This window comes from Borostomias antarcticus (assembly GCF_949987555.1).
Source record: "Borostomias antarcticus genome assembly, contig: scaffold_578, whole genome shotgun sequence".
Lineage (NCBI taxonomy): Eukaryota > Metazoa > Chordata > Actinopteri > Stomiiformes > Stomiidae > Borostomias > Borostomias antarcticus.
In genome coordinates, this window is record NW_028176122.1 from 7,501 (window position 1) to 20,808 (window position 13,308).

The 13,308-nt window shown below is 49.8% G+C and overlaps 1 protein-coding gene across 1 annotated transcript in view; it reads right to left on the reverse strand.

Moving 5' to 3' along the window:
- The window catches only part of cxxc4 (CXXC finger 4), a gene marked incomplete at both ends in the record, with an annotated part of 890 nt that extends 145 nt beyond the window's left edge, over nt 1-745 (reverse strand). Inside the window, one exon of the mRNA XM_084462690.1 lies at nt 1-745. This exon is cut by the window's left edge and continues 145 nt beyond it. Within this exon, the coding sequence (XP_084318816.1) occupies nt 1-745 (745 nt within the window).
- Nucleotides 746-13,308: the final 12,563 nt, after the last annotated feature.

Here is a 13,308-nt window from a genome sequence, read left to right on the forward strand (position 1 = left end):
CACAGCGCTTCCTCTTCTTCTTGGCCGGGTTCCCGCCGCCGCCGCCCGAGGCCGAGTTGCTCTGCGGGCAGTCCGCCAGGTTGGCGATCTGAAACGCGCTGTCCGTGACGGCGGCGGAGGCGGTGGCGGGGGAGTGCAGCGCCGTCATCACGATGACCCCCGGCGGTAACGAGATCCCCCCCAGGGCCGGGATGGCGGAAAAAGTCCCCACGCGCTCCTGGAGGTTCATTAACTCCACTTCGCCGCCTCCTGCGCCGCATTTCAGCTTGTTCATGCACTCCCCCGCCAGGGGCCTGCAGTGCTCGGGCGACAGCGAGGACAGGAAGTTACTGTTCGCCATTTGCAGGGTCTCCGGTGACAGGCCGGGCTTGCCGCCGCCCCCCCGGGAGTCGCCCCGGTGCACGCCACCGCCGGCCCGGTTGGGGTTCAGCACCGCCGCCTTGCGGCCCCAGAGCATGGCGTTATCGCAGTTCCACGGGGACATGCCGATGCGCGCGCTGGGGAAGATGGGCGTGGTGATGCGGGCGATCTTGGCGGCCGCCGCCGCCGACTGCGGGAAGCCCCCGTTGGTCTTGTAGAAGTTGGCGAAGCTGCGGTAGCGCTCCATCTCGGCGTTGTAATCCAACAGCTGGCTTAATCCACCGTCCCCGAGGACGCCGCCCACGCCCACGCCCACGCCGTCCTTCTGGAGGAGGTCGGCGCTCTGGACGTTCTCGATGCAGAGGGCGTTGTTTAGGTTGGACATGGCGGGCGTGGGGGGGGGGGGTGGGGAGGGGGAAGGGAGCAGGGGGTGGGGGGGAGGGGGCGGGAGGGAGGGGGTCAGGGGTCGTGGTGGGGGGCAGAGGAGGACGAGGCCTTGGTCTCTCTGGAGATAGTTTACAGACGGCGTGACATCATCCCGGGACGTCGACACAGGTACTAGAACGAGAAAAGCACAATTACAGATACGACAGATGCAACACACACACACACACACACACACACAGTACACACACACACACACACACACCTACACACGGCAGCGTCCTCCATCACAGCAAAATAACATGACTCGACGATGCAATGATTTGGGTGGGCACCTTGAAATTCCAGCCGTGCGCTGCCCAAGCACCCTCGAGCCATCCTGCTCAGGCCTCATCCACGTCATTCACACACGCCAAAACATCCTGCATCATCAAGTCCCTCCTCCTCAACTTCCTACACAGTTTTCAACCAGATAAAAGAGCGGAGTGTTTTTGACAGGGGATAATTTATTCTTCTTTCTGACTGTTGTTTTGTAATGAAGTACATCTCGGAAAAAGCTTGGCGCTGACGCCGGTCCGGTGACAATAACATGATCGCTACGGCGACACATTCACATGTCATTAGAGCCGGGGACAGATATTAGCATGCCGGAGACGACGGTAGACAGGCAGGAATAGAGCTACCTCCGCTAAAACTTCAAGAGATTCTTTTTTTATCTGTTTATAATACTGTCAAAGCATTCAAAGATATTTTCAGAGCAGTCTAATCTGTTGTTTTATATGACGTGCACTTGCGACCACAAAAAATATATGCATACGGGTATAAGCAGGTATCTCGTTAAAACAACATATTCACAGCATCATACTTAAGATTATAATCATCACGTCAACATGACAGCCAAATCAAAAACAGTCATCCCAGCTCGGTGAAATGCAGCGTCAAGGAACTCTGGAAACAAACAATCCAAACAAACAAACAAACGAAAACCCAGAGGCCTCATCTGAATCCTCAACGCCCCGTCAATGTTATCTCCAGCGTCAGTCCCACGGCGCCAGTGTTAATACACACGCCTAGATTAGGCGCCACATGTGACTACGTCATCCACGCACAACGCACTTTCAGAGGGGCCCCCGAGGGCCGCAGAGAGGCACGCTTCCCTCATCCTCACAGCCCTCGGCGTTATCTGTAATTAGGTAGCCGGACGCCCCTCTCTCTCTATCTATCTCCCCCCCCCCTCTATCTCTCCCTCTCTCTCTATCTCTCTCTCTCTATCTCTCTCCCCCCCACCTCTCTCTCTCTCTATCTATCTCTCCCTCTCTCTCTCTCTCTCTCTCTCTCCCTCTCTCTCCCTCCCTCTCTCTCTATCTCTCTCCCCCTCTCTCTCTCTATCTCTCTCTCTCTCTCTCTCTCTCGGCGTGAGGGCGCCTCTGTGCACCAGGCCTCCTGATTGGAGAGAGAACCCCCCGGGTGTCCATGTTCTCGGCCGGGGGCTCCTCTTACACCGACTCGGACGTGGCGAGGACTGACAACCACCAACGGTGAATTTCAATCCCCCCCCAGCCCAGCACCGAGACCAGCCAGAGAGACTAGAGACCAGCCATAGAGACCAGCCATAGAGACCAGCCATAGAGACCAGCCATAGAGACCAGCCACTTTGGTGTCAGCTGTCTGGGGTGGGAGGGGGGGGGGGGGATTCTCCATTTCCTCTGACTCTCCTTCAGTCTGTCTGGATTCTGTTTCCACAGATAAAAGCCTATTAGACACATCACCCCCCCCCCCCTCCTCCTCTCTCTCTTCCCTCCCTCCCTCTCTCTCTCTCTCTCTCTCTCTGTTTTTAATTGCCTATGCTGATCCATTGCGGGAACACTGAAGCATTTCAAATCTCTTCCACGCTACATCCCAGCAGCTGGCTTCAGAATGAATCAGAAATATGGAGCCTCCGCTGAAACCCAGAGACCTGATCCTCTGGCTGGCCTAGCCCTCAGCGGCACCCTAGAATAATATACCTCAATCTCTCTACAGGCCGGGAAAAACACTCATAATGTTTTAATATAAAGAGCCTGTGCCAGTTTTAGTGTCCTAAATTGTTCCTAGCCTCTAACACCCTTTGTCAAAACAAAGCATAGGCCTATCCATCATTTTAACGGGAATTTAAAATAATAATAATCATATTTTTATTTTATTTCAAACATGCAGTGATGCAAATATTGAAAGAATAAAGCTATATTAATGCAATAATATTATAATATTATTATAACCAGTTCAGATTTGCACTTTATATTTACGGCGTACGGGCTCGTAATCGCCCGAGGTGAGAACATAACAGTGTCACGGTGCCACATCCAGTAAACATCACCTCGGCGGCCCCTAATGATCCGCCTCCCTTCGGGTCATTATCGCTTAATCAATGCACCCCAGGAGCAAAATACGCAGCCCAAAGGCAATCAAGTCACGGCTATCGATTTTCAGCCTGTAAACAAAGTTTAGAGAGACAGAAAATGTTCGATAGCCTACTTAGGGGGAAGAGAGGAAGGGAGATTGGGAGGGAGACGGCCCGGAGAGAGAAAGAGAGAGAGAGATGGAGGAGAGGACGAAAGTAGGCTACTGTGCGTCCGGATGGGGATCCGTTGTGCCTCTGCGCCATAGCCTCATTAATTACAGCGGGTCTGGGCTGTCGGAGACATTAGACCGAAAGGTCAGCCAACGAGTCCGGGGGGGTCTGGATTAGGCTATAGAGATAAACCGATTTTAATATCTGACAGATAAGCAGGCACGCAAATCGGGACGGCGGAGAATCAGAAAGAAAGCATGCAGAGAAGAATATGACGCTGGCGGGGGAGGAACGGGGAGAGCGAGCATCACCTACCGGGTTCCCGGTGAGAAGAGAATCCAGCCGCTAGTCTGCCAATACCGAGCGACACATTACTGCTCGACCAGAGAAAAACAACGCGCACACAGTGAGAAGACGCGCATAGAGGAAGATGGATCAGAGAGTGCGCTCAAAACAAAAGGAACATTTTTTGACCGACTTCTTCAGCGTGGGTTCTAGGGGTGAAAAAGTAACAAAAGGAGCAAAACTATAGCGATTATCAAAGCTTTGTGCCAAAAAAACGGGGATGGGGGGGTGTTTATTGTCCTAAAGCCTTGGCGCCGCAGTGGGAGACACACACGGAGCGGTTAGGTGTCCTGGAGGTCCGCGCTGTGTTGTGCGGCTGCCTGGATGCGTCCGCGGCTGCTGTCGCTGTGTGTGGCTGATTGGTTGCGGAGCAGCCGAGGTGAGGAAGCGGCGATGTGGACACCTACTGATCATTGGCTGGAAATTACTCTAGAAACACGAGGAGCGCCGGGGATGGAGGGAGGGAGGAGGAGGAGGAGGAGAGGGGGGACGGACGGACGGCTGAGGTTCGCTCCGCTGGGAACGTAGCGACGGGGAGAGGAAGCTACGTCTTAACCTTTTGTCGTTCTTTTTTTTTTTCTCCCCCCCTCCTCCCTCTCCTTCCCTCCTCTCCTCCTCCTCTCCTCCTCCTCTCCTCATCTCCCCCTTTTCTCTCTCGGTATTTTATTTCCATTGGACACATGACGAGGCGTTTAGAGAGGGCTTGTCATTTGCGAGATGCGTCTTTTAATAGGGGTTTGGCGGATGGCGTGAGGGGGAAAAAACTTGTCAAATTAATTTGAATTGAGGCGCGCGGTGATTAAGATAAAATGGTCTCTACTGGGGTTGTTTTTTTCCCCCTCTCCTCTCCCCTCCTCTCCCCTCCTCTCCTCTCCTCTCCTCTCCTCTCCTCTCCTCTCCTCTCCTCTCCTCTCCTCTCCTCTCCTCTCCTCTCCTCTCCTCTCCTCTCCTCTCCTCTCCTCTCCTCTCCCCTCCTCTCCTCTCCTCTCCTCTCCCCTCCCCTCCTCTCCGTCGAACGACAGCCATAATTACGGAGACCTGCGTGCGCCACCGGGGGAGGGGGCGGGGGATTCATCACGATTATAAATCCTTCCTTCCCCCCGGTGGCTCGAGCGCCTGGCCCCCCGGTATGAACGCATGGATGCTCAGATTCATCCCGTGTGCCCGCGTGCGATACGCTCATTCACGACGTTCCGGGATATAATTGCTGGCCGCGTGTGAAATACGGTAATGCAGCTGGGATTGGGACGAACTGATGGCGGCAATCAATTATAAACCCAATCATTCAATCACGGAGGATATAGATTAGCAATTGGTAATGTAGCGTTGAAATGATTAACACCCTTTAGAAACCCAGTAGATTAGATAGAGGTGATAAATCGTCCTCTACGTTTTCACGAATGTTTTTATTTTTATGATTTTGCCCTTGATGAATATTCAATATTGATTTCTGCTCAGAGAAAATGCCGCTCAACGTCAATATTCAACGTCAATATTTAAATCAGACTTTAATCAAATATGTTCCTACTTCCTACCCAATAATTCGCACATAAAATATGTCATAAGATTACATCTGACCTTAGGACATCTGACTTACCTAAATTCAAGGGCATTCATTTATTTTATTTTATTTTAGTCACTTTTTAAAGGCATCAACATATATTGAGACCATCAAAGTTAATCAGTACTGGGCAATAATCGTCTCTAACCATTAACCCCCCCTTTATCAAAACAAAGCTAGGAGCTGTGGCTTTAAGATGCCCTCTCCTGTCAGCGTGAGCCCCCAGCACGTCTGCACATCTGTCTCTGAGCAGCCAGGGCAGAGGGGCGGCCTCGCAGGCTGGTTAGGGTCCGCTCTCTCCCTGGGGGGCGGGGCCTCCGAGGTGGTCCTGACCACAGCACCTCAGGGAGGGGGGTGTCAGCGGTAGGGGGGGGGGGGGGGTGTTGCTTTGTTCCTGGCTGTCTGCTCCCTCCTCGCTCTCTCTCTTTTTGTGCTCTCTTTCTCTTTTCTCTCTCTCTCACACACACACTCCTCTTTTTCTCTCTATCGCCTCAGCCTCTCCTCTCTCTTTCCTCCGTTTTCTCTATCTCTTTAACCCCCCCACCCCCCCCCTCCCCGAGGGGTAATTAATAACTGCGTTGCCAGGTTTGAAATGCGTTGCCAGGTTTGAGTGTGGCCAGCGTTTAGTCGATGGAAATGGGATCCTGCAGGAGTGTGGTCAGGAGGCGTGCAAATCGAGGGAGGCGATGGCGGCTTGCAACCATTGATCATCTTCACCTGATCTCTGGGTGCGTGTGTGTGTGTGTGTGTGTGTGTGAGTGTGATGGAGAGAGAATAAGAAGGCATAGAAATAGGGAGAAATAGAAAGGGTTTTTTAATAATAGTCTTTTCTTTTTTTTTTTCGAGCACATTGAACTTGAATTGAATGAATTCAATATTAAGCATTTTGAGGATATTGAGCATTTTTATTACAAAAGAATAACAGAAAATAAGACAGATGAGAAATAACAATTTCAAGACCAACTCCACGCTGAATTCCTCAATGCTTTGTTTACAATCACCAGAAATTATTCAGTTAGGCTCCTTAAAATCATGAAATTCAATCATATCATCAAATCATATTATAAAATAATAAAATAAAATCATATTATCGCAAGAAATCAGACCCAGTCTTAGGCTGTACTTCCTGTTGGGTTTTAGCCCACCGACGCTACATCCAGTAGCGTGCGATGTTCTGATTAAAACCCACACTGACGGAGGACAGCGAACTGATCTGATCCCAATCATCTGGATTCCTTCATTAGTGACCACAGGGAGCCCTGGCAAGGCTCTGCAGACTGGAGATGCTCCTTTTTCTGAATGAGAGAATGAAAAGAGGAGGAGAGGAGGAGGAGGAGAGGAGGAGCTACAGCGCTGCTGTGTCTCCTGGAGGGGCATCTGATGAGCTCACCCTGCCTCCAGGCTCCCCCTCCCCTCCCCCCTCCCCCGCTGCGCTCTTGAACGCCAGTGGGAGGGGAGGGGAGGGGGGGGGGGGGCGCGGGCTCAGTGAGGGGTGGAAGAATGGAGGGAGATGGAGGTATAGAGAGAAAGGCAGGGGGGAGAGAGACGGAGAGAGAGAGACGGAGAGAGAGAGAAAAATAGGAGACGGGAGAGATAGCGTCGCGGGGGTGGCGGAGAGAGAGAGAGGGAGACGGAGAGAGAGAGCGTCCGGGCGAGGAGGCGAGAGGATAAACGGCGTGAGATTAGACGAGCGAGGCGATGCCCCCCCCCTCCACCTCCCCCTCCCTCTCTCTCTCTGGCAGCGGCGGGGGCGTGCGGGGGCGACGGCGACCTTGGCGTCGTGTTTATTCACCCTACCTGCCTCATTTCCTCTCCGCCGCCGCCGGGGCCGTAATGGACGGCCCCCTCCGCCCCACCTCGCCGCGCATTAACCCTCGGCGGGGACGTGATGCGTCTAACCCCACCTCACCCCCCTGATATATCACCCTCCCCCCACCGGCCGCGTCGCAGGCTAATTGAAGTGTACAGAGCGTCGTTAATTATCCAACTGGAGGCTTCGCTGACAACACACACACACACGCACACACGCACGCACACGCACACACACGCACACGTGCACACACACACACACACACGCGCGCACCTATCGTGGCTCTTGGCGTGGTGTTATTCTCAGAGGCAGAAAGGGTTCTTCTCTGGCGTGCTCATTACTAGGTGAGAGAACCGTTCTTTGGGTTCTTGTGGAGTTGTGGAATCCACCGAGGTGAGGTAGAACCATCTTCACAATACAGCCCTATAAAAAGAAAAAAGAAAAAAAAGAAATGGACAATTGGTGACATCAAATTGAAACAAAGTGAGATATTAGTAGTGTAAAGATAATGATAAATCAATTGAATATGCAATCTTTTCAGTAGAATCCACAGTAGAAACGTCAGTAGAACTCAGGAGAGATCACCCCAGGCCCCAGGCAGCGTGTGGTTGGAAAATACCGGGCGTACATCGTAGTTTGTGTATAAATAGGAGAGAGAGAGAGAGACAGAGACAGAGAGAGAGAGAGAAACGGACCGTCAGCCACAGAGATGTAAACAGTAGTCCAAGCACAATCTACCTCTTCCATGAAGGTAATTACACTGACCAGAGATTGGAAACAACAAATTATCTATGATTGGTTGGCACAGTGTTGGGTAGGGTTTCTGATTGGTCGGTTGCTTGGCAGGGTCCGGTGTCTGGTTGGCTAGATGGCAGGGTCCACTGTGTCTGGAGCAGGAGAACAGGCTCTAGCAGTGCCAGGTTGGAGACTTAAACACATTGTTCTCTGTGGACGAGAGTCAGATTGTTCTGAGCGAATCTGTTATGTGCCTGTTGTAATGAGATCTGACCTCTACGGATTGGTCGTGAGGAGAGTCCGGGGGCGTGCTCTTCGTCGGTGGCGCCGGCGTGAGTAACCGCTGCCTCTCCACTCTGCCCACATCTGACTCTGTGGACACAGGTGGGCGGGCAGTCTGGGACAAACAGCGCGAGCGCCGGAACGCTACACAGCGCACCTGTCGCCGTTACCTCTCCCTCCCGCCTTCTAGATGATTCCCGGGAGGCTAGAGTTGAACACGGGCTGAATTTTCACTCTGTACTCTGAGTTATAACGGAATATAATTTGAGGCTATGTCTCAAGAAGTAGAACGGGTCATCCAGTGATCGCAGGGTTGGCAGCTCGAATCCCGGCTCCTCCTCTTCCACATGCCGAAGTGTCCTTTCGCAAAGACAAAATTGCTCCCAACGAGCAGACTAGCGCCTCGCATGGCAGCTGCCGCCACTGGTGTGTGAACGTGTGTGTGTGGATGGGTGAATGAGAGGCCATTGTAAAGCGCTCTGTCCGTTAAGGTGGGAAGGCGCTATATAAGTACAGTCCATTCACCATGATATCCACCACTCCCCCTCCGTCCCCAAAACCCTAAAATTCAAACCATTTTTATCCTAGAGATGTAGCTCGTCCTGTTATCTTTCTCCTTCACTGGCCTCTGGGTCAAATGCGAGTCGTCCATAAAATGGAGAAAACAGAGATCATAAAGTGTGTGGCAGCTAAGCTAACCCAGGAAGTGGTTAAAGGTGTGTTTTTTTAGCGCACACAGAGCGCACGTAAAAACCCTTCCTGATGTCTCTACAGTCTGCAACGGCCTGGCATGTTTTAGATCAGCACGACGATTGAACTCACACACACACACGCACACGCACGCACGCGCAGTCACATTACACACATACACACACAGTCACCACACACACACACACACACACAGTTATACAACACACATACACATGTACACACGTTAACTTAGATACACCACACACCGCACACACATACATATGCATACCCACGCCCACATAGTTATACCACACACACACATACACATGTACACACATTAACTTAGATACACCATACATTGCGCACACACACACACACACACACACACACACACACACACACACACACACACACACACACACGCACACACACCTATTAAAATCATCTCCTTGGGACTTCTACCCAGTGGAATCAAACTTCTTACACTCATTTGAACCCTGACACAAGTCATCTCCGGGCCATAACAGCAGCTTCTGCTCATCATTCAACAGGACAAGAACACCAGCCGGGCTGCCATGCAGGCCAGGACCGTCTGCAGGAGCACACATCACAATCAGTCCAGCAGCACAATGGCCAAGAAGGAAAAATCAATTGAATGGAGCAAAACAGTCCTCAACAACAGGGACAATGAGCCAAGCTCGGGGAGAGAATTTAGACAGCTGCCAGCGCTGCGAGCTGTCTGAGTTCCACTGCTATAGCATCCTGTTTACTACTACTGCTATAGCATATACTACTACTGCTATAGCATCCTGTTTACTACTACTGCTATAGCATCCTGTTTACTACTACTGCTATAACATATACTACTACTGCTATAGCATCCTGTTTACTACTACTGATATAGTATATACTACTACTGCTATAGCATCCTGTTTACTACTACTGATATAGCATATACTACTACTGCTATAGCATCCTGTTTACTACTACTGATATAGCATCCTGTATACTACTACTGATATAGTATATACTACTACTGCTATAGCATACTGTATACTACTACTGCTATAGCATATACTACTACTGCTATAGCATACAGTTTACTGCTATAGCATATACTACTACTGATATAATATACTGTATACTACTACTGCTATAGTATATACTACTACTGCTATAGTATACTGCATGATACTACTGCTATAGCATATACTACTACTGCTATAGTATACTGTGTACTACTACTGCCATAGCATATACTACTACTGCTATAGCATATACTACTACTGCTATAGTATACTGTATACTACTACTGCCATAGCATATACTACTACTGCTATAGCATATACTACTACTAATAAAGCATACTGTATACTACTACTGATATAGCATCCTGTATACCGATATAGACCGTTTTGTGGACTTTTTCATATTCAAAACAATAACAGCACTTTGGATCATCTCAACACCATAACACTCTCAAATTAGCTAACGTTCATGGCAGTAGCTATCTAATCAGCTGTTTCTTGAGCCTCCCAAACACAGAAGAGACAGTCGAGATATGTAAACAATAATCCCACCAGTGAACACCAAGGTCTCCAAATTAATTTGAACATTTTGAAAAGGTTTTCAGTTTGCTAGTGTTTGACTATAATCACAGTTTTTGTGTTTTTGCCTCTGACACACTGGACGTTTGCTTGGACCACATCGTTGCACTAGTGACAGAGAATTCCATTGAAAGGGTTTATAGCATACTGCATGCTGCTGCTTCTACTATACTACTGCTACTATACTATACTAATACTATACTACTGCTACTATACTACTGCTACTATACTACTACTATACTACTGCTACTATACTACTGCTACTATACTACTACTACTTCTACTACTACTATACTACTGCTACTATACTACTACTATACTACTGCTACTATACTACTGCTACTATACTACTACTATACTACTGCTACTATACTACTGCTACTATACTGCTACTATACTACTGCTACTATACTACTACTATACTACTGCTACTATACTACTGCTACTATACTACTGCTACTATACTACTGCTATACTACTGCTACTATACTACTGCTACTATACTGCTACTATACTACTGCTACTATACTACTGCTACTATACTGCTACTATACTACTGCTACTATACTACTGCTACTATACTACTACTATACTACTGCTACTATACTGCTACTATACTACTGCTACTATACTACTGCTACTATACTACTGCTACTGCTACTACTACTACTACTGCTACCATGCTACTGCTACTATACTACTGCTATACTACTGCTACTATACTACTGCTACTATACTGCTACTATACTACTGCTACTATACTACTGCTACTATACTGCTACTATACTACTGCTACTATACTACTGCTACTATACTACTACTATACTACTGCTACTATACTGCTACTATACTACTGCTACTATACTACTGCTACTATACTACTGCTACTATACTACTACTACTAGCCTCCTACTAATATTGGATCCTACTAACTACTACTACTAGGGGGCGCTATTAGGGGCGGCACGTAGCTCGGGAGGTAGAGAGACCAGCTGGGGGTCACAAGGTCCCCGGTTCGATCCCAGGTCCCAGCAGTGTGCCCAAGTGTCCTGGAACAAGATACTGAACCCCCAAATCACTCACGTGCGGCACGGTGGCGCAGTACCTAGTACTGTCCCCTCACAGTACCTAGAACTGTCCCCTCACAGTACCTAGAACTGTCGCCTCACAGTACCTAGTACTGTCCCCTCACAGTACCTAGAACTGTCCCCTCACAGTACCTAGAACTGTCCCCTCACAGTACCTAGTACTGTCCCCTCACAGTACCTAGTACTGTCCCCTCACAGTACCTAGTACTGTCCCCTCACAGTACCTAGTACTGTCGCCTCACAGTACCTAGTACTGTCCCCTCACAGTACCTAGTACTGTCCCCTCACAGTACCTAGTACTGTCCCCTCACAGTACCTAGTACTGTCGCCTCACAGTACCTAGTAGGTCTCCGGGCCTTTCTGTGTGGAGTCCTTAGGCAAGACATTGAACGCCAAATTGCTCCCAATGAGCAGGCTAGCACCTTGCATGGCAGCTGCCGCCATTGGTGTGTGAATGTGCGTTGGAATGAGAGGCCTTTGTTGTAAAGCGCTTTGGATAAAAGCGCTATCTAAGTGCAGTCCATTTACCATCCATTTTTACCGTTTATTTCTACTCCTGCTTCAAGGGTTGCCAACATACGTTTTTCCAGAGTGTTCTTCTAGTGGTACAAATGGTTCTATACAGCACACTTTTCAGAGTACACATTTAGTTTTTTTTCTCTTCTCGTTGCAAACAGCAGAAGCGCTTTCCCAGCTTGACCCGGGTGGAACGTGAACATTGAATGACCTGAACTTCTCGCCTCTGTTTCTCAGGCGCTGTAGCGAGCGTCACCCCGGGGGTGAGCGTTCCTCGCAGCGTTGTGAGCGTCACCAGGGAGGGGTGAGCGTTCCTCGCGGCGTGGTTCGGCGTAACTCAGCGTGAGACGGGGATCGTAGCCTGGAGCCATCAGTATGGAGCCAGATCAAACAGGTAGCTATCAACACAGAATACGCTCTCTCTCTCTCTCTCTCTCTCTCTCTCTCTCTCTCACGCTCTCTTTCTCTCTTTCTCTCTCACACTCACTAAAGTTCTCTCTCTCCTCTCATTCACTCATGCTCTCACTCTCCCTATATCTCTCACTCTCCCTATATTCTCTCTCTCTCCCTCTCTCTCTCTCTCTCTCTCTCTCTCTCTCTCTCCCTCTCTCCCTCTCTCTCTCTCTCTCTCTCTCTCCTCTCTCTCTCTGTGCATTAGACAGCTAAAAACAGATCCGCTACAGGGACGTTTCAATGAGGGCCCTTTGGGGGAGAACAGGAACCCAGGCACTGAGGTGTCAGTCAGTTTGTGTATGTGTGTGTGTGTGTGTGTGTGTGTGTGTGTGTGTGTGTGTGTGTGTGTGTGTGTGTGTGTGTGTGTGTGTGTGTGTGTAAAGAGAGATAAAGAGTAAGAAAGAAAGAGAGAAACAGTAAGCGTGTGTCTGTGTTTGTAGAGAGAGAGAGGGAGGGAGAGAAACAGTAAGGTGGTGTGTTTGTGTGTGTGTGTGTGTGTGTGTTTGTGTGTGTGTTTGTGTGTGTGTTCGTGTGTGTTTCCGTGTGTGTTTTCGTTTGTGTGTGTGTGTTTGTGTGTGTGTGTGTGTGTGTGTGTGTGTTTGTGTGTGTGTGTGTGTGTGTGTGTGTTTGTGTGTGTGTGTGTGTGTGTGTGACAGCATGGTACATGCAAAAAGCACGCCTGCCGTAGGGAGGCTCTCTGAAGCAGGGATGTCCATGAAACAAACATGCGTGCTGTGCAGGAGAGAGGGAGAGATGAGAGGAGGAGGGGAGAGGAGGAGGAGGAGGATTGGAGGGAGGGAGGATGAGAGGAGGAGGGGAGAGGAGGAGGAGGAGGATTGGAGGGAGGGAGAGATGAGAGGAGGAGGGGAGAGGAGGAGGAGGAGGGGAGAGGAGGAGGAGGAGGAGGGGAGGGAGGGAGGGAGGGA